At 42.4% G+C, this 27,538-nt stretch overlaps 1 protein-coding gene across 2 annotated transcripts in view; it reads left to right on the top strand.

Annotated features, from left to right (window-relative positions):
* CUX1 (cut like homeobox 1) overlaps positions 1 to 27,538 on the top strand; it is a 3,879,009-nt gene that overhangs the window by 2,318,446 nt on the left and 1,533,025 nt on the right. Inside the window, exons 14-15 of one of the 2 annotated variants that reach the window (XM_044054028.1) lie at positions 22,071 to 22,167; positions 23,317 to 23,988. In XM_044054028.1, the coding sequence (XP_043909963.1) occupies positions 22,071 to 22,167; positions 23,317 to 23,988 (769 nt within the window). The remainder of the gene's footprint in view (positions 1 to 22,070; positions 22,168 to 23,316; positions 23,989 to 27,538) is intronic. The other variant, XM_044054027.1, reaches the window with a different exon arrangement.

Genomic DNA, 27,538 nt, shown 5'->3' with positions numbered 1-27,538 from the left:
CAGTCCTTTGTCCCTAAAACCCTTAGAAGCTGCTTGTTGGCTTTAAATCTCTATTTGGAGAATCAGTGAATTCGATGCTTGGCATCTGAGATGGAAGGCAGAGCGGGCACTTCTGATGAGTTGCCAAGGAAGAAGGCTAAAAAAGTTAGGCCCGATGTCCAGGCTGTGCCTCAGGAATCCGGTGAGAGACGAGTGTCAGCCCAGGATCTCTCCGGACTTTGGATACTTCCCTGTTACCAGGAACCGAAATGGAAGCCAGTGCAGCTGGTATCCAGAGTATGTTTGCTGAGGCTGTACAACCATCATCTCCTGATGATGAGGAGGAACCACGGCTTGTGGCGTCACAGAGGCCTTCTACTGCCTTGCCATCCATTCCAGCATCAGCACCCAGGCCTACTCCCGTTTCCGCTCCTTCCACCTCTTTGAAAAGGAAACAGAAGGAAAAACATAGGGCTAAAGATCTTACTCCAGCTTGAGAGATATTTTCCCAATCTTTATTCAAGGCCTTTCAATTACTCAAGACCAAGATTCCCCAGTCAGACCAACCACTTGTTTCACGGGAAGAATCTGAGGAAGACTCTTCCTCCTCAGATGAATCCCTGACATATTGTTACCAGATTGAATCCACTAAGGAGTTTTCTACTCCTGAAGAAGAGACCCTCACTCCTGACTTCCCAGGAGAAGATTTCTGTTTTGTGGATGCTATTTCCCTACTTAGGCAGCATTTTAAGTGGGATTCCTCAGATTACTCTGAGACCAAGAAAAGATATTTTGAACTCCTGCAGATGGAGCAGCTCTCACCATCTGCAGTTCCTCCTTTACTACCAGCTTTCCAAGATGCCTTCTCAGCTGCTTCCCAGAGCCCAGAGTCACAGCCTCCTGCTAACAAGAGACCAGACAGATTTTACAAAGTGTCTGCAAAGGAGCAGTATCTTTTTTTAAGAATCCATCAGCAGATCCTGCTGTTATTGCAGTTTCAGCTGACAAGTCTTCTAGGCAGCTACCTTCTTCTTCCCTTTTTCCCACTGATAAGGATAGTAAATTTATGGATAGGTTGGGGAAGAAGATATATACTTCTTCCACCTTGGCCATAAGAACAGTGAACTATTAAACTCATATGGCCAAGTTTGCTCCGGACTCCCTGACCAAGGCTTCTACTCTGCTGTCTGACATGACTGACTCACCAGTCAAGGCTCAGTTGGACACCATTCTGAACACGTTATCTCCGGTGACTAGACACTTAGTCAAGTGCAGCTGTGATGCTGTTGAAGCCTTTTCCAAATCGGCTGCATTTGGTTCTGTGTTGAGGAGTTTCTCATGGTTGAGACTCCAACCTTTGCTCTTGGATATGCAAGAGAAATTGTTAGATGTTCCTTTGGATGAATCAGCACTCTTTGGAGCTGCCTCTGCAGAATGACTTAAATTACTGCAGGAAAAAGGGAAAGACTTGGAGAATCTAAAACATTTGCTGGTGTCACCGGTCCCCAGATTCCATAGGAACTACCCTCAAAAACCCAGCTTCATTAAGAGGCAGTCCTCCCATTCCTCTGTTGCTCATTCCAGGGGATGAAGACAACCTAGGAAAAATCCGCTCCTAGATCATGTTCATCGTGTTACACTGCTGCAGTCATTACACTTGGGTTATCCTGCCATCAGGCAGTTCCCCAGTCGGCCTGAGTTCCAAAGTCTTGGTCCGGCGTCAGTTGCTGTCGCCTCCTCCCTGACGTCAGTGTGATGGGTATATAAGATGCAGCCAACGCCATTTTCTCCAGTCTTTCTTGCCACGCGGTGCCCGAAGCAGAAGCAGTTCGCAAGTGTCGGTTGGCCGACTCCTGAGATTTTCATTCCGAATCCAGAACCGAAGTCTTCTACAAAGCTAAGTACCCCATTGGGGAAACTTTTTCTTGCCTCAGACCAATGTCAGTAAAAGTTAATAATTGTATTTCTTGTGGGAAGCAAATACCTCATAAGGATTTCCACTCCTATTGTATTCCATGCCTAGGTCCAGACCACGACGTCACTGGTTGTCGGTTTTGTGCTAGGTTTAACAAGCGCACTATTAAACGTCGGTTTGATTTTGCCCGACATTATTTTGGCGAAAATTCAATTACACCATGCCGTCGGAACTTCCAACGACAGGATTGCATAAAAAGCACAAAGACAAGGACAGGCATCCGAGGCCCAAAACTGACGACTCTTCTAGGCCAGTTGCCGGTTCTCTGGTTTTCAGCGAGGTGCCTACGCAGCCCCTGACGACCGCTTCCACAGAACCACAGACCGCATCCGGCTCCCACGTGGAGCTGGCTGGGCCTTCGGACGCTGTATGTTTTCAGCCTACCGAAACTAACCCATCTGAGAGAACCGAAGTAGCTGAGCAATCCACAGCCTCAGAGGGTGTCTTCAGACCTACCCAGTTAACCATTAAACCCTCTACTAAGTCTAAGGCCCCCTTAAAAACAAAGAAACAGATACAGCATTCTCCAGGACAGGCTTCCATGCCTAAGAAACAAATGCTCAAAATGGCCGAAGACCTAATCACCCTGATCAGGGGGTCCCACATCCCCCTCCTGATAAAAGGCCCAGACAGGATGCAGACTATGAATCTTCCGACCAGGTGTTCATTTCTTCAGATTCATCCTCAGACCTAGGATATTCCTTACCCCCTTATGAGGATTCTGATGCTGAGGAATCAATTCCATCAGCCTCTCTGCCTGAGGACTACTCCTTTGGGGAGACCTTACATACCATGAGGGAGCATTTCCATTGGGAAGGCCAGGATTACTCAGAATCCAAGAAAAGGCTCAGAGACTTCCTTTTATTGCCTCGACACAGACCCCTTGCTATTCCGCCAGTGTTAGATATTGTGGATGATGTCTACACTGAATCCAGCTTAAACCCTGACTCCTTACCTCCAGCCCCAGTTAAACCCGGTAGATATTACAGAATCCCTGACTCTCTCAAATTTCTGTATAAAAGCCCTTTTGCTGACCCTGAAACTATTTCTCAGGGACCCAAATGGATTAAGGCCTTATCAGCAAAAAACCCAGTTCCCTCTTGACAGAGATTCCAGAGCATTAGACAGATGGGGAAAGAAAGTATATACGTCTGCAACCTTAGCAATGAGAGCCTTAAATTTGGCAGTTTCACATGCTAAAATATCAGCAATTTTTGATGTCTCAGTTAAAATAAAAAATGCTTCCAGATTCAGATCCTCCTAATTTTAAAGAAATGCAGGATTTATTGCATGCAGCTGAACAAGTGGGAAAGCATACTTTGCAATGTGGTTTTGATTTTTTAGAGGCCTCCTGTAGAGCAGCAGTTACAGGCTCTGTCATTAGAAGGCATGCTTGGTTAAAAGAACATACGTTACCAGATCATGTTAAAGCAAAATTATTGGATGCACCTTTACAGCAGGATGTGTTATTTGGAGATAAGGCAGAAGAGGTATTAAAGAAAATGAAGGATAAGGCAAAATCTATACAAACGGTAAATGATTTCTTACAGGTTCAGCCACCAAGATTTAGCAAAAATTGGCCAACAAAGAATTGGTCCTTTCTGGCTACAGACAGACCTCAAAGGGGCAGATGCAGATGTCCGAGAGGTAGAGGTCAACTACAAGGTCCTTACAGGTCTCGACAGTGGGGAGCACCAGGCCAGAAAGAAGGGGAAAACAGGCCCAAACCATATAAAAAGCAGCCTCGATGACTTCCCTTTACAGCTGCCAAACAACTATCTCTTGGCAGCCCCCTTGGGAGGAAAACTAGCACTTTTCTATCACAATTGGCATTGGATCACCAAAGACAAATGGGTTCTCAACATTGTATCTCAAGGTTACAGGTTCCACTTTCACACTCTGCCAAGGTTAGAAGGAATGCCAAATCTGCCACCAAATGGGCAGAGGCTCAAAAACAAATTACAGCACTCATGGAAATGAGAACTATTTAAGAGGTACCACCACAAGAGCAAGGACAAGGATTTTATTCAAGACTCTTTCTGGTTCCCAAAAAGGACAAAGCCTGGAGACCCATTCTGGATCTTTCTTCTCTAAACACTTACCTGGATGTTCCGAAATTCAAAATGTTGACACTACAGCAGCTTCTTCCCATGCTGGGCAAGAAAGCTTGGCTCGTGACTTTGGACCTCAAGGAGCATACCTCCATGTACCTATCAGACAAAACTGATTTAACTCAAAGATCCACTGAATTTCAATTCTTACCCTCTATGTTTTGTCCTCCAATGGACAAACACGTAGCCATATTCCAGAATGCTGTTCTCAAAGATCTACACCACCAGTTGGGTATAGGAAACACTATCAGAAACAATCTAAATGTTCAGGAACAACAGGCCCTTACCAATCTTAGAAATAATACTGATATTACCATTCTTCCTGCAGACAAGGGTGGGGCCATTGTGGTTATGAATTCCAGTTATTACTGGGCTGAAGGAATAATACAAGTGTCAAACACACAGCATTATTTACATATGCCCATTGACCCTACGCCCAAATTTAAACAAGAAATAGCTTGCTGTTGAAGAGGGCATTATCAGTATAAAAACGAAATTTCATCTCACTGTCCAGGATCCAGTCAAACAATATTTGTATCTTCTGCCCAAAATTCATAAATCCCTTTCTACACCTCCGGGTAGACCCATTGTTTCAGGCATTGGATCACTGACAGAACCTTTATCAGTTTTCTTGACTCAATATTTAAAGCCCTTGTTGTCACATGTACGGGCGAGACTGCAGGATACAACTGAATTCCTTCAGATTGTCTCTGATTCACAACTTGAAACTAATTGGATCATGTGTACTCTAGATGTCACATCATTATATACCAGTATACCACACTGGGCAGGTCTAATGGCATTGGAATATTGGCTGCTCAAGACCAACCTCTATAGTCCGGGATTTAATATCTTACTTATTTGTATGGCTGAACACGTTCTAACCAAGAACGTGTTCTATTTCCAAGACCAATGTTACTGGCAGATTCAGGGCACGGCGATGGGTGCCTCTTTTGCACCAATCTATGCAGATCTCTTTATAGGATATGTGGAAGATCAGATTATATATAATGAAACACACAATCTATATTTGCCTGAAATGGATATTTGGAGACGGTACCTGGACGACTGTTGGTTGGTTTGGAAAGGGGGAATTGAGTATCTTATGGAATTTGTGGAATATTTGAATAGCAATAAATGGGGTGTTAGATTCACAACAAATCATGACACACACCAAATTGATTTTTTGGATGTCCATTTAAGTAAGGAAGTGGATAACACTCTTCGTACCACCGTGCATAGAAAATATCCACAATATAATAGTCTTCTACATGCCTCTAGTCTCCACCCTAAACACATCATAAGAAACATTCCCAAATCACAATTTATCAGAATTAAGAGAATATGTTCATCTCATTTAGACCTTCAGCATTGCCAGAATGATCTCTCAAACAGATTCATACAGTGAGGGTATAACATAATGGATGTCCAATCTGCAGCTAGTATGACCAACAACTTATCAAGGGACAGTTTGTTGGGCTATAAAGACAGGACTGCTCAGTCCTCAGTCCAATCACTCTGACTAGTAACTACTTTTAGCAGGAACACTTACCAAATACAGGACATAATCAGTAATCATTGGAATATACTGCTAACCAACACACATTTGGCTAAGTGGTTAGATGACAGATGTCTCTATTCCTACCACAAAGGCAAACCTTTAGGATCACATTTCTCACATTACAAAAGAATCACACCTCAGGATGTTTGTATGACCCAGACTACTCTACTAGGAGATAGATTAATTGGCTGTCATCCTTGTGGTCACTGCTCTTTTTGTAAATATATATTCACAACTAAGGAATTCACTAGCAAGAATACAGGCAGGATATTCAACATTAATCATTTTGCCAATTGCAGCACAGACTGGGTGATCTATTTGGCCACATGTACATGTCGGGCATTTTACATTGGTCAAACTTCTATACAGTTGCACATTCGTATCTCTGAGTATTTAGGAGATATCAGAAATGCTAGGGCTACTAATGCTCTGTATAAACATACTGTTGTACACAAAACGGCTCAGTTTTCTTTCATTTGCATTGACAAAATTGTTGGTCACAGAGCATTTAAAACTGGATGGCATAAACTGTTAAACAGCAAGGAAACCAAATGGATAATTAAATTAGGTGGTTTGTTTCCACCAGGTCTTAATGACAAGTTATGAAAAACTATCTGTCAATACCATGTTAATATTGTTACATACATTCTTATCTTTTCTTCTGACCTTGACATAAGATTCACTGGTCCAATATGATTATCATCATTATTATTTAACAATATGTTTTCAGTATTCCAGTTTCGGAATACATACTAGTTTTAAACTATGATGGTTTAGTGCTGGGCATATTTTTCTTTTTTCCATTGTCCTATCTTATTTACATGTTGTGGTCATGAATTAGATTACTGTTTTGTTTATATTTTATTCAAACAGGAAATGATGTCATATCATTTATTTGAATTACCTATAAATAGGGATTGTTTAATCATCTTGACCATACCACTGAAGAAAGCTATTTGCTGAAACCAGTCTGATTAATAATAAACGAGTTCTCTGCTACACCTACTCGGGGTGCTGGATTTTTTCTTTTGTATTCATGGTTGGTTTATCTGTGCATCAACCGTATGCGCTAGCCTGCTCTTTTGTATGTGTCTTACGTTTTGTACCTGGAAAACCGTCTTGTTAGTGGCTCCCACTTCTGCCAGGAGGGTATTTGAGATCCAAGCCCTTATGGCTTCGCATCCCTACCTTGTCTTCCATAATGATAGGGTTTCTCTAAGGACTAACCCTTCCTTCATGCCAAAAGTAGTTTATGAGATATCCCTAAACCAGACCATTAACTTGCGTGTCTTCTACCCTCAGCCACAGAACTCCTCAGAAAAGACCTTGCACTCCTTGGATGTTCATAGGCAACTGAGGTTCTACTTAGACAAGACCAAATCCTTAAGACAGTCTGATCAACTTTTTGTCTCCTTTCATCCTAGGGCCTTAGGCAAGGCCGTGTCAAAACAGACAATTGCCTGTTGGATTTCTAAGGCTATTGCCTTTTGCTATTCATTTCATGGAAACAGTTGAATTCATTTGTCAAAGCACATTCCACCAGTGCTGCTTCCTCTTCAGCAGCCTTTTTCAAGGGCATTGATTACTCTTCTCTTCTGGAGGCAGGAACTTGGTCCTCTGTATATACCTTCACCAAGCATTACAAGTTGGACTTCATCTCCAGAGCTAGAGAAGGGTTTGATAGGTCTATACTTCAGGGTCTCGTAGAGTCTGCCCCCCCTTTTTTCCACCCGCATTACTACCTAGAGAGCTTTGGTACTCTCCCTAAGGTGAAGAATACTGCAAAATGAGAATAGAGGGGCGTAGAATAGTTGTGTAAGAAATTACCATAACTGTAGATGTCCTTCTCTTCCATGTTGCAGTATTCAGTCCCACCCATACCTTTGTCTTTGACCATACTATATCTGGATCCTTCCCCTAACTACTGACCTTGTGTCTGGGAGGGGTTTCATAGTTCCTTTATTACTCCTGTTCCTGAGAGGCTCTCTTTATACGGCAGCCAGTTCTGAATTGGGTACCTGTAGACGTCACAGATATAGCCAACGTTAGTTTATGGCTCTTACATGCTGCATCGCACGTAGCTCTGCTTTCAAGACTTTGGTATACTAGCCAGATGTCCAGTGCTGCAGGCAGCAACTCCCTAAGGTGAAGAATACTGCAACATGGAAGAGAAGGACATCGATGGTTATGGTAAGTTCTTACACAACTATTCTTTTCTCCTGTAAAGAAAAAAAACCTAACCATTCGTCTCCTGATAGAGGCCCCTACAGATTGGCAGTGCCTTTTCTCAAAGCTTGTTTCAGGCCTTCATGGCACTCAAGCCGCCTTCCTCTCATCCTGCTCCTAATCCTGCTTCCTAACCTGCTCAGAAAAGGATCAGGGACAATGACTCCTCTGATGAATTTTCCTCTGATAAAGAGTAATCTTTGGATTATTCAACACAAATTCCCTCTCCTCAGGAATATGTTTCCCCTGAAGAGGAGCCAGTCATTGCTGATTCCCCTATGGAAGAGATATCATTTAGTGAAACTCTTCTGAAAATGGGAGAACACTTTGTGGGACACCTCCCAAATTTGTGATGTCCAAAAAAATACTATCAAATTCTACAAGTTGATTTCCCTAGCTCTCTGCAGTTACACCAGTGCATCCTGCATTTCTTTTGTGACGTCCCTCCCTCTGAGCAAGTAGTCAAGGACCCGGAATCCTTGCCACTGACGCCAGTGAGAGACATTCACTTGGAACAAAAATAGATACACACAGTGTTTCCAGATGCAGCTCTTTGCATCAAGCACAGTTTCCCTGAAGAGAACACAGGGAACACACTCAGTCCAGGGTTTGGGTGTCCAAGGTTTGGGTGTCCATCTCTCTCTCTCCCCCCAAGCCCCCAAGTAAGACTCCCCACTGGCACACTTGTAGAGTTTAGTCCTCAGCCAAGTGTCCAGGCCAAGTCCTGTAACACCCTTTCTTTGAAACCAGTGCTCTGTGTCCCTGCTGCAAATAGCTGACACACAGACACTTTGAGATTTGATTTTCTCACACACACACACTTGGGAAAGGCTGGCACAGATTTACTAGCTATGCCCTTCTGCCCAGACTATAAGGTAAGTTACAGCCACTAGACACTACAAAGCCTTCTACTCTAAGGCTTTTACAAGATTACCCAGTTATACTGAGTGAAATTAATATTAATACAAATGGTAATGCTGACCAAACAGCAAGGCTTTCAGGAGCGGACACAATGTCACCAAATAAATATAAGTACTCTCAAGGTTAAAATATTCTTTAAAGGACCAGCCACAATGAGAAATTTAAATATATTTAATAGTAAGTAATAAAAGAATATATGAAAATACTAAATATTTATTTACAGTAAACACCAGAGTTTCAGTCACAGGACATATTAAAATAACACAGACAAACAGATTCACACAGATAAAGAAAAACAGTACTTAACTAATCTCACTATATTTTCCTGCCTGATCTCAAGATTTACTATTCCCTGGTTACTTATTAAAACAAGGCAGGATGAAGTAGGTGAGAGATCCTTCTTTGTCAGGTTACAAAAACAGACTGCTCTGAGACTTCAGTCTTATCTAGTATTAAAACATCATTTATGTGTTGGATTACAGAGTGATATCACATACATCTCGTCATCTGACTTCTGGTTCCAATACTACCCCACTTTACTAGAAAGTGAACCAGAATCTCTCACATATTTGTTACCATACACACAGATAGAGCTTTGCTAAGATGTGCTGCAGCTTCTGGAAGTCATAAAACAATTTCAAATTTCCACACTTCCAGAGTAGCAGTTAGTTTTCCACCAAGGACAATATAGAAGGCTTCCTAGTACAGACTTTTGTCTCTGGTTGTATTGAGACCTGTGAGATAGAGTCTTTATGGCCTAAATTACAATATGGAAGGTTTCCTAGTACATATGTTTGTCTCTGGCTGCATTGAGACCTGTGAGATAGTCTTTGTGGCCTAAATTAAGTTATGTAATTTCAGGATATTTTTTTAAAAGTTAGCTGGGGCTGAGCTTAACCTCTTTTCTTTCAGTATTCTCTGTTACAATGTATTAATTTCCACAGTTACAATACAGTCTGACATAAGCTGCATTTTTCATTCTGTCCAGCAAGACACACTGTTTTTACATTATTTTTAACACAAGCAACTTTACAAATACATCAGCTGTGCTGTGCTGTGCTGTAATCACATTTTCAACACAAGCACCCGTACAAATCAGTTTGCTGTACAAATGACATATAATTCTTTACAAAACTCCAGCTAGCTGTGCTGACATGTTACACATCCACTGCCCTACTTCTCCTGGCATAGCTGGGAGTACTTGACATTATCACACCATTCACAGTGCTTTCCAAACCACAGACTCCCAGGCCCTGGTTCCCAAGACGCCAGGCTGCTACAGGGTCCCTGAGGATTGTAAAATCCTCCTTAGGTGTCCTGCTACAGACCAAGCAGTCATTTCGGTAGCTAAAGATATAACATCTAAGATGCTTCCTTCTACCAACCTTCTCCCATCAGACAAAGATAGTAGAACCCTTGAGAGACTAGGAAAAAAGGCCTATACTTCAGCCACCTTGTCTTTCCATCAGTTATCAGACACATATGACAGAATACTCCTTAGAGCTTTTGTCTTAGGCATCAAGTGTCCTTGCAGATCTTCCAAATTCCAAAGCAAAAGCCTTGGCTCCCTCTATCTTGGGAGCTTCAACCCAAGTGACAAGACACTCCATTAAATGCAGCTGTGATGCTGTGGAGGCCTGTGCCAGGGCAGCTGCTACTGGTTCAGCTATCAGAAGATTTTCCTGACATAGGTTGCTGCCCTTCCAGGACGACTTTAAATGTAAATTAATGGATGCACCATTAGATAATTCAGCCTTATTTGGTCTGGCAGCAGCTTCTGCATTTATGTCCCTAGAGGAAAAACTAAGAAGCTGAAGGAGTTGAAACACGTTTGTTTCTCTTGTGCTCAGATTTCATGAGAATTTCCCATCTAAACCTGTTTTCATCCGTAGCCACACTCAGCACTCCTCTGGTAAGTCTTCCAGAAGAGGCAAGAGACAGCAGAAGCCTAGGGGTTCACAGGCACCCTCAGAACAAAGGCATTCCCTTCCTGACAAAGCAGGGAGTCTGTGACTACCCTGCAGATGTTTCCTTTCCCCTCTTTCCCTTCACCTTTCAAACACTCACATTGTTGGAGAAAGCATCAACCAAATACACCTGGGTTCTTTCCGTAATAAAAAAAGGATACTTCATGGTTGGGCACTTCACCCCCCCTTCATTCCCATCCCTCACCCCCCCGAGAGCAGCTGCCCCACTTCCCAAAGCTCTTTGGAGACAGTGCTCCATTCAAAAGGTTCCTAAGACTTCAAGAGAGAAAGGCTTTTATTCAAGAATGTTCTTAGTGCCCAGAAAGGATGGCCCCTGGAGACCAGTCCTGGATTTATCCCATCTCAACACTTTCTTAAGGGTTCCTTCCTTCAGAATGTTGATACTGTAAACTCTATTTCCTCTTATCCGTCCACAAGGATACATAGCATCTCTAGATATAAAAGATGCTTACCTTTACACCCCATTCACCCCATGTTTAGGAAATTCTTAACATTTTTCTGTGGGTTCCTGGCATTTTCAATTCTCTGCCTTGCCCTTTGGTCTTTCTACAGCTCCGAGGGTATTGACAAAATGCCTGGCTCAAGTAATTGCACATTGCAAGCTTTTGGGTCTCCAGATTTTTCCATACCTGGATGACCTGCTCTTATAGGCTCCAACTTCCCGCACTCTATTCCAAAATCTGGAAACCAGCATTTCCCTCCTTGGAAAACTGAGATTCATCATCAACTTCAGGAAGTCGGTCTTCACCCCTTCACAGGATCACATGTTCCTGGTCTGTCCAGACAGACATAGTGAGAGTTTCACTTCCATCTCAGAAGGTGCAGGACCCTTCAGTCCTCCTTTCACTCCCTTCTCCCCTGGACTCACATCACGGCCAGGGAGTTCCTCAGGGTGCTGTGATTCATAGCTTCAACCATTCCCATGGTGCCAGTGGCAAAACTCAACATGTGGAAATTCCATTGGTTCCTCAGATCTGTGTGGACCCAACATTCTCACCCATTAGAATACAAAGTCATCCTCATCCATTGTCTAAAGAGGGAACTGCTCTGATGGTTCCAACAGATAGACCTAAATCCAGGACTACCTCCTCATCCTCTCACCCCAGTCCTAGAACCCAAGACAAATGCATCAGACATGGCCTTGGGGGGTGGCCATGGGCAAATTTACAGTTCAGGGAATTTGTTCCCACCCAGAAACCAGAACACATCAACATCAGGGAAATGTGAGCATTGCTACTAGCTCTACAAGCATTTCACCCTCTTCTTCGTCCAGGCCCTCTGCAACTGCTCACAGGCAACATGACAGTCTTCTGGTATGTGAACAAGCAGGGGGTGACCAACTACCATCTCCTTTGCATGTTGGCTCTTCAGGTTTGGGAATTTCTTGCCCAGTACCACATGACTATTCAGGCAGTGTACATTCCCTCCAACCCAAATCTCATGGCAGACTTCCTGAGCAAGTCCCTGACTCAATCCCATGAATGGATGCTTCACAGGAATATGTTCCTGGACATAGTCCACCAGTGGGGTATTCCTCAAACAGATTCATTTGCCCCCCCACCCCCCAAAAAAAAATAAATTTTCCAAAATGTACCAGTGTCCCAAGTCAAGTCCTCTGGTTTGCAAAGTAGATGCCTTCTCCTTTTCTTGGAAGGGGATGTTTTTGTATGCATTCCCTCCCCTTCCTCTAACGCTAAAGGTCCTGTTCAAGATTCAGCAGGACCAACCAAAAATCTTGCTGGTGAATTTCTTTTGGTCAAGACAGCACCAGTTCCCCCTCCTTTTGCATTTAGCCAAGGGCCATCACCACAAATTACCCTGCAGAGTGGATCTTCTCACACAGAACATCCACACCTGTCAACGCTACAGCTGACACTGTGAGTGATAGGATTCTAGTGTTTTGCAGAAGGCAGGAAACTCAATACTAGAACATCATAAGTTTCCAAATGGAAAAGATTTTCAGTCTGGTGTCTCTCTAAGAACCATGACCCACTGACAGTGGGAATCACAGTAGTTTTTTCTTACTTGTGTGAATTGCTCTCTGCTGGCTTGCCTTATTCTTTTGTCAAAGCACACGTCAGCTGTTTCTACTTGTCTGCCTCTATTTCCCCCTCGAGCATCCAGATTTGAGGTGAAACAATTGCTCGGGGGCATCCTTCGCATTAGGCCTCCCAGGAGACCTATTCCTCCTCCTTGGAACCTTAATTTTGTTCCAGAAAAATTGACCCTCGGCCCTTTTGAACCCGCATATTTGCACAAAACCTTGCGCAGCCATCTGCATGCCCTCAATCTCTACCTATTAAAGCTAATAGTCTTAGGTATGGAGGGTTCCGCTGACATAGGTTCCACTGACATACCTGCCGAACAACCAAAAAAGAAAGCCAAGACTACCAGGCCTACCTCTGTTGCTGTGCCTCCTGTGGCCGACATCGGCCTGGTAGAGGATCCAGGTTCCGCTGCTTCGGATTTAGCAGGTACCTCCATAGAAGCCTTACAATCCTGCGCAGAGGGCATGTCCATTAAGGCTTTACTGACGTCTGTCTCCAACTCCAGGGGCAAACAGAGATTCCAGTAGGCCTTTCGGATCCCTCCAGTTCCTTACAGTCGCCTGATTTCAGACACCCACCAGGCCTCTCAAGAGAAAGGAAAAAAAGAAGCACATCTCTTCTTCTCCTGAAAGCATGCCTGATTGACAGGCCTTCAGCCAAAGTTTGTTAATGCCTTCATGGCCTTATGGCCTTCCACTACAAGGACTTCTGTGATGCAGCCTCCTACTCTGAGCCCAAGCCCTCAAACATCTGACCCATCCATGAGGAAAGAAGAGGATTTTTCTGATTCTTCATCTGAGGACTCGCTCTCCTCTACCTCTCAGCTTTCTTCTCCCTTGGGGTATGGCTCCACAGAAGAAGACCCCATTGACCCTGACTCCCCAGCTGAGGATTTGACCTTTGGGGAAACCATTGCCAAGAAGAAAGAACATTTTGAGTGGGAATCTTCTGAAATGACTGAGGTTCAAAAAAAAGGTATTGACATCATTCAGATGGTTTCCCCAAGCCCTACTACTGTCCCTCCAATTCTGTCTGCCTTCCTGGATGCCTTCTCCTCAGCATCCTTGAACCCTGATTAACAACCCCCTGCTCCACACAGGCCTGATAGATTTTATAAGGTCCCTGAAACTGCCAAGTATCGTGTAAAGTGTCCTCCAGCAGATCCTGTCCACCACCACCACCACCATTCTCCCTGCTGACAAAGACAGCAAAACCACGGAGCGTCTGGGTAAGAAAATTTCCACTTCTACTACTCTGGCCTTCAGGGTTACAAACTACCAGACACACATGGCTAAAGTATGCCTTATCTCTCTTGGAGAAAGCCTTCAAGGAATTGTCTGCTATACCAGATTTTGCTGCCAAAGCTTCACTGTCTTCCCTTTTGGCTGTCACCTCCCAAGTCACCAGGCAATCCATAAAGTGCAGCTATGATGCTGTTGAAGTCTCAGCTAGGTCAGCAGCATCAGCATCAGGTCTATATTATATCATCGAACGCTTAAAAAGCGAACGTTGAGTAAGCGACCCCATGTAAGCAAAAGCTTACAATCTCGAAAGCTTAGAACAGCAATTTTTTTTCCCAAGGGAAAAAAATCACTGTTCCAAAAAAAAGAAAAAAAAAATTGAAAGAATACATAAAGTTGGGGGCTGTGCCCCCCACACCCCCCCGATGTGGGGGGGCTGTGCCCTCCACAACCTCCTACTTAAATATGCCAACTCCGAGATCCCACTACAGTGCCAAAAATGGCAAAGTAATGGAAACGGCCAAGCAAATTCTTTCCCTGGGAAAGAATTCGCTTAAAAGCCGCTTTGCTATTTTGCCTTTTCATTGTTTTAAGTTTGACCGAGACGCATTTGATAGAATGCGTCTGGTCATATAATAGGAAGCCTCAGCATCTGCCTTGAGAAGATAGTCATGGCTACGTCTCCAGCCCATTCCAGATGACTTTAGTGCAAAGCTGATTGATGCCCCTCTGGACAACACAACTTTGTTCGGTACTAAAATGGCTGATTTATTTAAGTCACTACAGCAAAGGGGAAAAGAGATGCAGGATTTAAAACACCTGCTAGTCTCCCCATCCCAAAATTCCAAAGGAACTACCCTGCTAAAACTCAGTTCATTAGAAAGCACTCTCGCCCTGCTGCTCCCACTAGCTTTAGAAAAAACACAAGGAAGCAACCTCATCCTGCTAGAGAGAACTGAAGATTTTAGGTGGATTGACCAACTTTTTGATGTTCTTCATGTTTCACTGTTGCAGTCATTACATTTGGGTAATCTGCTGGCAGGTTGCCCTCAGTTGGCCTGAATTCCAAAGTCTTGGGTCCTGCGTCGGTTACTGTCTTCTCTTCCATGACGTCAGGTCATCAGGGGTATAAAACATGCAGCCAACGCCATTTTCTTTAGTCTTTCTTGCTGCCTGGTGCCCGAAGCAGAAGCATTTCGCAAGTGCCGGTCAGCCAACTACTGAAATATTGGAGTTTGAGTTTCAGAACCACAGTCTTCACTAAAGCTAAGTACCCTGTTGGGGAAACTTTTTTCTTGCTTTTTACCGATGTCAGAAAAAGTTAATAATTGTATTACTTGTGGGAAGCAAATACCTCATAAGGATTTCCATTTATACTGTATTCCTTGCCTAGGCCGTGATCACAATGTGCTTGGCTGTCGGTTTTGTGCTAGATTTAACCAACGCACTATTAAGCGTCGGTATATTTTTGCATCAAAGTATGTTGGAAACAGATTTAACTACCCAGAAATGTCGTTGGATAGCAATCCGACTACCAGAGTACATAAAAAATGCAAAGAAAAGGACAGAGAAAGGCAGTTAAGATCCAAAACCGACTAAGCTTCTCCTAAGCCAGTCGCCGGTACTCAGTGAGGTGCCTTCGCAGCCCCTGATACCCGCTACCTTCGAGTCACAGGCCTCTACTGACACCCATGTGTAGTCCGGCATGCCGCAAGATACTCAAGGTATTGGACCGATGGATGTATCTCCCTCGGATGGGACCAAAGCTGCTGAGCAGGTACTGGCTTCTGAGGGTGTATTCAGTCCTCAACATTTGTACATCAAACCGACGACAGCTGCAAAACCAAAGACAAAAGCAACTTCTAAACCTAAAAAACTGACGCATGAGCAACGTGCACAGGCCTCTATGCCTAAAAAAGAGATGATCAAAATGGCTGAAGACCTTATTACCTTGATCAGGGGTACCCATCCCCCTCCAGATAAGAGGCCTAGGCAAGACACTGATTATGAATCTTCAGATCAGGTTTCTATTTCTTTTGATTCCTCTTCTGATCAGGAATTATCTATACCTCCCTGTGAGGATTCTGATGCTGAGGAGTCTATTCCATCTGCATCTCCTCTTGAGGATTATTCATTTGGAGAAACCTTGCATACTTTGAGGGAGCATTTTCACTGGGAGAGTCAAGACTTCTCAGAATCAAAAAAGAGGCTCAGGGATTTCCTCCTTCTCCCTCAGCACAAACCTTTAGCCATTCCCCCTGTTTTAGGCATTGTGGATGATGTGTTTTCGGAGTCAAGCTTGACCCCTGACTCTTTACCTCCGGCTCCCAGTAAGCCTGACAGATATTACAGAGTCCCCGACTCACATAAATCTTTATTTAGAAACCCTGCTGCTGTTGTATTCATGTCATCCAAAAGGGAAAATGTCAGTGTGGGAAGCAGATTCCCCATAAGGACTGCCACAACCAGTGTCTTTTTATTTGGGTGCTTCCCACATTCATATGCAGTGTTCTGTCTGTCAGACGATTATGCCTGAGACCCTGCATAGTCACCTCTCCTCTTTATCCATATATCTGTTGATTCAGGGTACAATGGCAGAATATTCTCATCCTGTGAGCCAGTTTCCCAGGAAAAGGCCAGAAAAGTTAGGCCTGATCGGCTGCTATCCAGCCTCCCCCAAACGTCTCTCTTGAGGCTGGGGAAAGTCCAAAGGACTGTCAGACTTTGGTTTCGGATTCCACTGGTGTTACCCTATCAGAGGCTGGCATGGATCTGGCTTATTGCGTGTTGTCTAAAGCTTTACATATGGCTGTGCGTTGACGGGGAATCTTGGCTAATTATATCCGAAGGACCTAGGGGGAATTCTCAGATTTTAGTGAGGGAGGCGCTTCCTGCTACAAAAATAGTATCACGTCAGGGATCAGACTCTCCGAGGGTATTTTGAGAGGACGTTCCACAGAAAAAGAAGACAAAGCGTATTTCCCCTGTTGTGAAGGTTCCCCAACTTGAATGGCATATTTTCACTTGGGGTTTAATTAAAACCTTGATGGCCTTGAAACCACCTCAGGAGGTTTCCTCCCTGGTCTTCCACTCCACTCAAGAGTTTTAAGGAACTGAATTCTTCAGATAAGGATCTGGACTGGGGAAAAATCTCTTGCTTATTCTTCCTAAATCCCTTCCCCCTTGGATTACAGTTTGGAGGAGGATCACGTAAGTTCAGACTCCCCTTTAGAAACGCTTTCCTTGCAAGACACCATTGTCTGTATGATAAACTATTATAAGTGGGATTGTTCTCATGTCTGTCATATTCAGAAAATATACGAATTCCTACAGATGGAGTCTCCATAACCATTTGCTGTTCTTCCTGTTTTGGCTGCCCTTCTGGATACCTTTTCAGCAGCTTCTGTAGTCCTTGACTTTCAGCCTCCTACACATAAGAAGCTATATAGGTTCTATAAAGTGCCTGATGAGTGCAAATTTCTTTATAAATGCCCTTCTGCTGTCCCTTCTGTTGTCATTTTCTTCTGACAGACTATTCAGGTTGCTGCCCTCCACCAAGCTGTTGCCTTCTGATAAGGATAATAGGGCCATGGAAAGGTTAGGTAAGAAAGTTTCACTGCTGCCACTTTATTAGGTAGTTCTTTTTGCCTTTCCTCTGAACAGAGAACTTCCACTATTCTATTTCAGTGTCCCTAGTCCTCTAACTTGGAAAGTGGACATCCTGTCTTTTCCTTGGAAGGAAATGTTTCTGTATACCCCCCCCCCATTGCCACGAGTTATGCACAAGATCAGGTAGAACTCTCCCAAAATCTTGCTGGTGACTCCCTTTTGGCCCAGAAGGCATTGGTTCCCCCTTCTTTCTTATTTGGCCAGGGGTAGCTACTACAGGTTACTTCACCAGATGGATCTTCTCACACAAGACAAGGGATTTCTTATCCATCCTCACCTGTCCACTCTTCAAATAACACTGTGTTTTGATCCCTTTTAGGCACCCCTTTTTTGAGGAGATGCTCTGGGTTCTGCAGGAGTCTAGGAAACCCAGTACCAAAACATCATATATGTCCAAATGTAAAACATTTTCTGTCATATATCCAAATGTAAAACATTTTCTGTCTGGTGCCTCTGTCACTATCAGGATCCCTTATCTGTGGAGGTTCTGCTGTTTCTCTCTTATTTGTGTGATCTGCTGCATGCTGGGTTGGCATATTATTCAGTTAAAGCTCACCTGTCAGCAATTTCTGCTTGTCTGCCCTTGAATCCTCATCTGGCATCTTTCATAGCAAGCCTCCCAGGAATCCTTTTCTGCCTTCCTGGGATCTCAATTTTGTACTTGAAAAAATTAACCCAGGCTTCTTTTGAACTTGCTTCTTCAGCTTCTTTACAACATTGTACTTTGAAGACTGTTGTTCTGTTTACTGTTAGTTCAGCCAAGAGAGTGTCTGAACTTCAGGCTCACATGGCTGTTCCTCTTTTTATAGTTTTTCATAGAGACAGGATGTCTTTTTTTTTGTTTTGTTTTTACTAATCCTTCTTTTATGCCTAAAGTGCTCAATGAGTTGTCTGTTAATCAGTCTGTTCATCTTCTTTCCTGTTTTTCCTTAACCGCAGTCTGCCAGTGAGAAGGTTCTTCGCACATTGGATTTGCATAGACAGCCTGGGTATTATTTAGATAAAGCTAAAGTTATTTGCAAATCTAAGCAGCTCTTTATTTAATTTCATCCCATGACTTTGGGTTTGGCTGTTTTCTAAACAAATTATCTCCTCCTGGATTCCGCAGGACATTTCCTTTTGTTATTCTTATCGTAGGAAATATCTTTCCTTGTTCGTTAAGGCACATTCTACTAAGCTAGTTGCCTCCTCTAGTGCCTTTTTCAAGGGTTTGGATACCAGCTTCTTCCTTGAGGCTGTTACTTGGTCTTCTGTTCATATTTTCACCAGGCATTACAAATTGGTTGGCATTTCCAGGGCCAGGGCATGCTTTGCCAGAGCTGTCCTGCATGGGTTTGTAGAGGGCTCTTCTATGCCTTCCCTCCTCCTAGGTTTCCTCATAACTCTTGTACTCTCCTTTATGTAAAGAATACTGCAACAGTATTATGGAAGGACATAGTACAGTTGTGTAAAATCTTACAGTAACAGCAAATGTCCTCTTCAGTGTTGAAGTATTTGCTCCCCCCTCCTTTCCTCTCTGTTCTAGCTCTTGCCTTGTATTTTTGTTGCCCTCCTGGCTGAGGGGGGGGGGGGTCTTTATTCCTTTTCTTTTGCCATCTCGACGTACACTTTTTCTTCTGTACCTGAGGGTGTTCTATTCCTCCTGGGGCTTTCCAGTTGAGTGTTTGCATCCATGCATCACCTTTATGCCCTATGCCTTGAGCGGGCAGCATATGTGTGATGTACGGTGCTTATAAGACCTAAAGGCTTTGGTGTACTGGCCGGACATTGGAGTATCCTTGGCAGGAAATCCCCTTATGTAAAGAGTACTGCAACAGAGAAGAGAAGGACGTCTGCTGTTACCGCAAGATTTTACACAACTCTGCTTTCTCCCTTCTTTTATAAATTTCCGAGGGTAATTACCGCAAGCTTCCCCACAGAATGGATCTGTACACACAAGATCAGAGTTGTTTTAATACACCCTAGCCCCAGTCAACTTCGACTGATTGCCTGAAAATTAAGAGTCTTCATTCCCTTTAAGCACCTGTTTACTGAGGAAGTGCAGAAGGTGCTAAAGGAGGCAAGAAAGCCTGCTGTTAGAAAATCATATATTATCAAATGGAAGAGGTTTTCTAGTTGATGTCAATGGCATAACCGGCACCCATTCAGGGCTAGTTGTCTGGTTTTAGAATATTTGAGTTACTGTCCTGTGGACTTTCTTCTTCTCCATCAAGGTTCATTTGTCATCCATTTGAGGATTTCTGCCCATGGACCTTCCTCTTTCTGTGCATTCTTATGTTGAAATGTTTTTGAAGGGGGATTTTGCATAAGAGGCCTCCAAGAAAACCAGTGGCCTCTCCTTTGGGATCTTAATTTTATGTTAGAAAAACTAATACTTGCTCTGTTTGAACCAGCTAGTCTGACTTTATTGAGGTTTTTAATGTGGAAAGCAGTTTTATTGATTACTCTGACCTTTGCAAGAAGAGTATTTTAAGTTGCCAGCTCTTATGGTGAGCCAACCTTTAGTCATTTTTCACAAAGACAGGGTTTCTCTGAGAATTAATCCTTCTTTCATGTCTAAAGTGGTATTCAATATCCTTTAATCCAGACTGTTCCACTACCCATCTTATTTCATGAGCTCAAAAATGGGGGGGGGGGGGTTCAATACCTTGCATGTCCACAGACAACTCAGGTGCTGTCTTGAATGAACTAAATCTTTCAGATTTTTGGATCAGTTATTCATTTCTTGTGAAGGTAACAGAAGGTGACAACCTTTTGTCAAAAAAGACTATTTCCAAATGATTTGTCTAATGCTATTTTTTGTTATACTTACCACAAATAAAACTGTTCCAGGCAGGGTCAGGGCCTTTTTGACCGGGGCCTTGGCTTTATCTGTGCCTTTTTGGAAAGGATTGGATTATAGAAGTATTGTAGAAGCAGCAGCTTAGTCCACTTTACATACTTTTTTACAAAGCAGTATAAACTTGATTCCTTCTGTAGTTCTAGATCAGGCTTTGCTAGGACCATTCTCCGGGTGCTCCTGGACCCTTTTCCTTCCACCTCCTAAGTATAGCAAGCATGGGTAGTCTACCCATATAGCTAAGGCTTCAGCAGTGATCAATATGATGAAAATAGAACTGTTACATAAGTAAACTTAGTATAACTGTAGATATTTAAATGATTTCTGCTGCAGTAGCTCCCTCCATCCCCATTGTTTTTGGTGTGTTGTTTATGCCGGGTCTGGAATTTACTTTTTGTTGTTGCTAGCATTTTTCTTTCAGGATTCAGCCTTCCTCTGTCTGTTGGCTTGAAAGCTCTGAAGGGCTTGGCTTCCAAACCTTTCTTTTTAGTCAGCTCACTCAGCATATGGAAGGTGCCCTGAAGCTTTGGAAGCTGTTCGGCTGTTATACCCTTGGCATGTACAACCCATATAGCTAAGGCTACTGTAGCATTGATCATTCAAATGTCTACTGTTATGGTAAGTTTACTTACACAACTGTGCTTGTGATGTTAACCACTTAGAGACACACACACACACACACACACACACACACACACACACACACACACACACACACACACACACTTTTGATCTGTAGGCATTTAGCCAGCTGTCTAGTTTTAAGCTGCACCTGTTTTTTGTTGCATCATCTTCTCACTGTTTAATGGAAAATAAATACTAAATGTTCATTATTTCATCCTTTAAAGATCAACCCCTTTAGTAGTGTATGTGAATTTTGAATGATGTCAACAGTGTATGCAAGCAGAATTATGATTTTTCTAGCATACCATCAAAAATACATATACATAGTGCAGTATTTGTCATGGCAAACAATTGTTGTGGGCATAGTGTGGTACATTCAATTTTTGTACTTGTAAACCTCACTAATTTATTTTTGGAAAAGTTTTTTTTTTTTTGTATAAAGCAAAAATGCTGTGTTGTGTGTGATTATTTATTGTGTAGTAAGTGTATAAGCTACTTTCAATGCAATTGTTTGCAGTAAAACTAATAGATACACGGTGTGATCCACTGATTTCTTGTCTCCACCCCCCACTGCATCATAAAACATGTTAAAGTGATCTGTTTTTAATGGAAGGGTTGATTTTCTTGTCTTGTCTAGTTGAATATTCTGTGGTTTTTGTGTAAACCCAGTATGCTTTGTTTCTCATTGCAGCATTTAGCAGGCCTTATTATAATCACCACAACTGTGTTTCAGTTAACAAATCAAGGAAAAATACATGTGTATTACAGTATGAACTTTCCGTCTGAAGTAGAGCAGATCAGAAGTGTATATGAACAATTTCTAGCAATAAGTAATTTATTTGAAGTGAGGTTGCTCAAATCAGTGTCAATTCTCTCCTGGGTCTTCAGGATGCCTCTAAGCCCCTTGAGGTGTTGCTTCTCGAGAAGAATCGCACTCTGCAGTCTGAGAATGCTACCTTACGTATCACCAACAGCGACCTGAGTGGTAGGTGTCTAATGCATTCGGCCTGTAAGTACCCTTTATATACCCTGCAAGGCTTGTCTATTCGGAGGTTGTGCATGTGTGTGTTTGTGTGTGCGTGCATATACAGGTCTTTCTTTGTGCATCTGGGGTTAAGGAGATGGGGAGGGAAAAAATTGTTTGAAACATGAGCCCATGTCATTGCCTGGCAGCAAGATTAATGTAAAGAGACAGCATTGAGTAATGTTTTCTTTCCCAGATTTATAGTCTGGATAATAGAATGAGACTTGATGACCCCTTGAGGGTAGTGTTAAGAATAAGAGAGAAAGAAGTACTTTCACTTTAAATGGGTAGTTGGAGGCTTTCACAGTTTAAAGTTGTTTTCAGGCATGTAAAATCTAATACTTTCTGTGGAAAAAGTATATTTTGTTTAAAAAAAACAAGGCCTCATTTTTCAGCATGTTTTGTCTTCTAAGCCACATTTTTTTCTGTTTGAGAAGTAATTATGCTGAATTGCTACATGGCTTGAAATAGTGTATTTAAATGCTGGATTCAGTGCTGTGCTGGTTTACCCAGGAATGGTGTAATGATAATGTATTCACATTTGCTGGCATAGTTTTTGCAGAAATGACAAAGTATAGTTAATGGAGGGCAGTGTATTTTTTGCCAACATCCTTGTTAGAATTTTAGCAAACAATAGAACAATCCCTGTAAAAAGCATTAATGAATTACATTGTTTGTTAGCATTGATGTTATAGTTTTAAATATTGCAGTTTATATTTTTTTTAAATGTTAAGTACTGGAGGCTCAGACATGATCACTTCTTGTTGGTTCCTGGTCAGAGAGAAAACTGATGTTGTATAATATCAGTTACTTCTGTCACTGTGAAAAGCTGTAGGTGTTGTAACACTGATGATGACGCAGCTGCATAATGTCCCAGTTATAAGCATGTGTAAGGGATTCTCTAGGCTGCAACATACAAGAAAGGTACAAACATCAAATGCATAACACTTGTTTGTTGGGGGGGAGTGTTTGGCCTTTTGAAATTTTTGGACTGTCACATTGGCCATTATAAAAACTGTAGATTTAGATTTTTGGCTAAAGATTTGTATTTTCATTATGGTTTTTCCCTTTCACTCCCCCATAATGCATTATGTTTGACCTTTCTTGTAGGGTCGGCCAAGAGAAAAGGGAAAGACCACCCTGAGAACCAACGCCCTACAGCCTCGCCATCCTCCCCTCCTTCCCATTTGCTGCGAAGCAGCGGGGAACTGGCTTCTAGTACTAATGGTACACACCAGTTTTCACCGACGGGTTTGAGTCAAGACTTTTACAGCTCATCCCTGGGAAACTCAACCTTACCCCTGGCCTCATCAGGAAAATTTGCACTAAATTCTCTCCTACAGCGTCAGCTAATGCAGTCTTTCTACTCCAAAGCAGTTCTTGAAGCAGGGAGCACAAATATGCTTTTCCCAACAGGTCACTATAGCACAAACTCCATATCTTCCCCAAGTCCATTACAGCAAAACCAGGATCTCAATGGCATGGTGCCATCGCCTTGCCAGTCAGAAAGTGCTGGCAGTGTTTCGGAGGGAGAGGAGATCGACACAGCAGAAATTGCACGTCAGGTGAAAGAGCAGTTGATCAAGCACAATATTGGACAAAGGATATTTGGACATTATGTTCTTGGACTGTCACAAGGCTCTGTAAGTGAAATATTGGCCCGTCCAAAGCCGTGGAATAAACTGACTGTCCGTGGCAAAGAGCCCTTCCACAAAATGAAGCACTTCCTTTCAGATGAGCAGAACATCTTGGCCCTACGTAGCATCCAAGGCAGACAAAGGGGTAAGTAGGTGTTATTTATGTTATTGTGTTACAGTGGTAGCAGCAGTTCTGTATCTATTGCATTTCTTTTCTTGAAAATCCTTTGTGTTTTATATCAAAAAAATACCATCGTCTCCATACTGAGTAGTTTTGCTTTGTTAATATGAGGTGATTTACTATCACTGTTGTCAAATATTTGTTTACTGTTTTGCTTGTGGCTATGTTAACAAGGGCATGATGAAGCAATGAAGACCAAATTTAGAGTGCTGCAGTGCACAAGATCTCATGTCTTTCATTTAAAGTGTTACAGCCACATATACTAGGTATGCACTTCGCTTCAGTGTTGGTTCGTATGCACACATAAACACTAACCATGTTTTAATTGATGAGAAACAGTTCGTTCTTCACACATTTAGATAATTTGTTTTAATAGATCTGTGTTCAGTCTGCTTCTTTCTGGACCTGACTCCGCAACCCACTAAAGTGGATACTGTAATAATTTCTGTGTGCTCATCCTCATAGGCCCTGGAAGCTGTTAAAGACTGGGAGGGCAGAGGGTGAGAGGGGCACTTAGTGATCTAAAAAGGGCAATTTTTTTATAACTGTTTACTACCACAACATAGGTTCACTTGGAGGACATTTTAAGCTTAGCCAATTCCCTTTTGGTGCTTGAATTAACATTTTCTGATTGGTCTTACCTTTGCCAGGCTGATAATTGTACATTAACCCTAATGAGAATAACTGTGATCGTACCATAGATAATTTGAGGTGACCCATGTAAGGGATGCAGCATTTAGGAACTGCCTCTATCCATTAGTGGATGAGGGGCAATCCTGGAGTACATTGTCTATTACCCATCCTTAGATCCAAGTTGCATTTGAATATGGAAGAATGAGCTTTGTTTTATTTTTATTGATAGTCTGTTCTGAACAGTGGTAGCCTCTGAGATATATATCCATCTCTCCACAACATTAAGTTTAGATACCTGAACTGAGTATTTCTGATACCATTTGACTTGCTGGTGTTCAGTAGGTCCATCTGTATTAGGTCGGAGGATGCCTTGTATGCCAGACATGTCACCTCTAAGCACTCTGTAGGATACTGAGTATAGTAATAAATCTTTGAGGTGGTCCATGCAAGACCTATTGTTTAGGACTTTTATCCTTTTAGTAAGGTATCTCTGAAGGTATTCCAATTGTTGCATGGTTCTGGACAGATACATGCCAAAGTGGGCATTGTACAAAATGATTGCCCTAATGAGAGCTTTGTAAAGGGGGATAGCAACATCTCCAGATCTAGTCACAATCAATTTGTTCATAATCTGTGCAATATAGAAAGGCTTTGTTATGACTCTGGGCTCATGTTTGTCAAAAGTTAGGTTACTGTACACACAAGTTCCCAAATGCCAAACAATTGGGTCAGTTCTCAGAGGGCATTGTCATGATTTTGACACCAGTTATTATTTGGGACAAACTTTCCTGTATGATGGTTAAGTCATTTGGGAAATTCTAGGAATGCTCCTAGCTGGCAGTCATCTCAAACTTAGCCGGCCAAAGCCCTTTGGTATTTCCTTTTACTTTTGAGTTGTATATGCCAAAGAGAAAAAGTCTCAGCACCAAACCCTGGGGGACTCCATTGGTGACTGGTTTCTTCCCCTATTTCGATCTCCTGCATCCCGTGAGCAAGTTGGCAATCCACCTAGTGATGCAAGTGTTTGCTTCTGCATTATTCATCTTTTGTACTACACCTGAGTAGGAGATTGTGTCAAAAGGCTTGGCCAGGTCAAGGTAATGTGGTGTGAACTGTTTTACCTTCATCCATTGCTCTGGTAACAAGAGTAAAGCTTAAAGTGTGGCCATGATTTGAGCCTTTCACACTTTCCTCTGGGCTTTTTTCAAAAACATGTTTAGGGCCATGAATACATGTATGCATTCTTTGATTCACCTTCCTGATTATATTAAATTATATTCCTTGTACAATACAGCAGCAGTTGTTAGACTGTGTTTTAAAGTTGTAGTTTTGAACAGTCTTCTAGTAAGCAATGAAACAAAATGTATGGACCAATAATGACAAAACTACCCATTTCAGAAAATTTCAAATGTAAAAGGCCACTCAAACTTCTGTCATTACAATCCACCAATGTCAGTAAATATGCAAAATATCTGCAGAAGTAAGTCATCTAAATAATTCCACATTAAAGGGATCTCTAACTAATGAAGAGATTGCTGCTAGGAAACAACTTTATATTTCATTGTTTCATCTACAAATAAAGTGGCTGTTGTCCTTGAAGAATAAATTGCCTATGCTACATTAAAAAATGATAAGCTAGTAATATTGCAATAGGGAATGGATGGCAAACTGATAACAGGTTCATAGTTACTAGGTATCTCCGCCAAAGAGGACATTCACAGAACTGCAGCATCCACTCCCTTTAAAGTACAACACAGTACAGTACCAGTGATCTACCTGCATACTGTGGGAGTAGAACCCCCAGACTTCTGCATCAAAAGTAAGGCTATTACCTGTTGTGCTACTAACATTGCAAACAGACTTGGAATAAGCAGCAATAAACTTCTTTTCCCCTGAAGCTCTCAGCTCCTTGTAAAATTTTGTATTTAACATTTGTTTACCAGGAAAGTCCAGCTTGGAACAAAGCCAATTTTCAGCAGAAGCCCGGGGAGAAATGCTTCCGATGCATGTCTTTGTAATGTGGAAGAAAACTCACACAAACACAGGGAGGACATATAGACTCCACACAAGAAAGCACCCCAGCCAAGAATTGAACCGGATAGCCTCATGTTGTGAGGCAACAATACTACCAATGCACCATTCACTTGACACAACTAAATCTCTCAATTTCACAGCAGAAGAAATCTGGAAAAAGACAAAATTTATTGGGGGGGGGGGGGGCAGCAAAGGCCCAAAACCAAGGACACATTTTAAATATTGGTTGTATAATCTTAGAAAGTTGCTAAAATACTTTTGTGTTACCATGTGTTTCCAAAAAAGATAGGAAGACTGAAACTTAAAGGGCTGTCATTATTTAGCGAATTCCAGTCTCAATGAATTCCTAGAAAAACACACATTTTAAGAGGAGCAGACTAAAAGAATGAGCCAAATGTTCTGTGAAACTTTAGACAGTTGAGAGGCATGGACTCAACTCCCTGAGTCACAAGTGGTGGTATTGGTAGAGAATACAGGCTGGTGTATTTAAGGTACAGGATTTGAACCAAGGTAATTCTAACCGCCAATTAAGTGGATCATTTTACACACGCGTACACACCTTCAGAACTAAAACAGAGCACACTGATGCCTTCAGAACTAAAACAAAGCACACTAATGCCTTCAGAACTAAAACAGAGCACACTAATGTCTTCAGAACTTAAACAGAGCACACTAATGCCTTCAGAACTACACATAGGTTCATACTAGGCTAACTGCCCTTGTGGGCCATTTTAAGCCTAGCCAGTTACCCCATGTGACAATCAAACCCCACACCTTGTGTTTGTAAGGCAAACACCTTGACCATTACACCAGTCATTAAATGACCATCAGGAATAAACTGCATGTT

The sequence above is a fragment of the Protopterus annectens genome, chromosome 13.part0 (assembly GCF_019279795.1).
Source record: "Protopterus annectens isolate FY-2018-M chromosome 13.part0, PAN1.0, whole genome shotgun sequence".
Classification (NCBI taxonomy): Eukaryota; Metazoa; Chordata; order Ceratodontiformes; family Protopteridae; genus Protopterus; species Protopterus annectens.
Note: the sequence above shows the minus strand (reverse complement) of the source record. Positions and strands in the feature narration are given on the sequence as shown.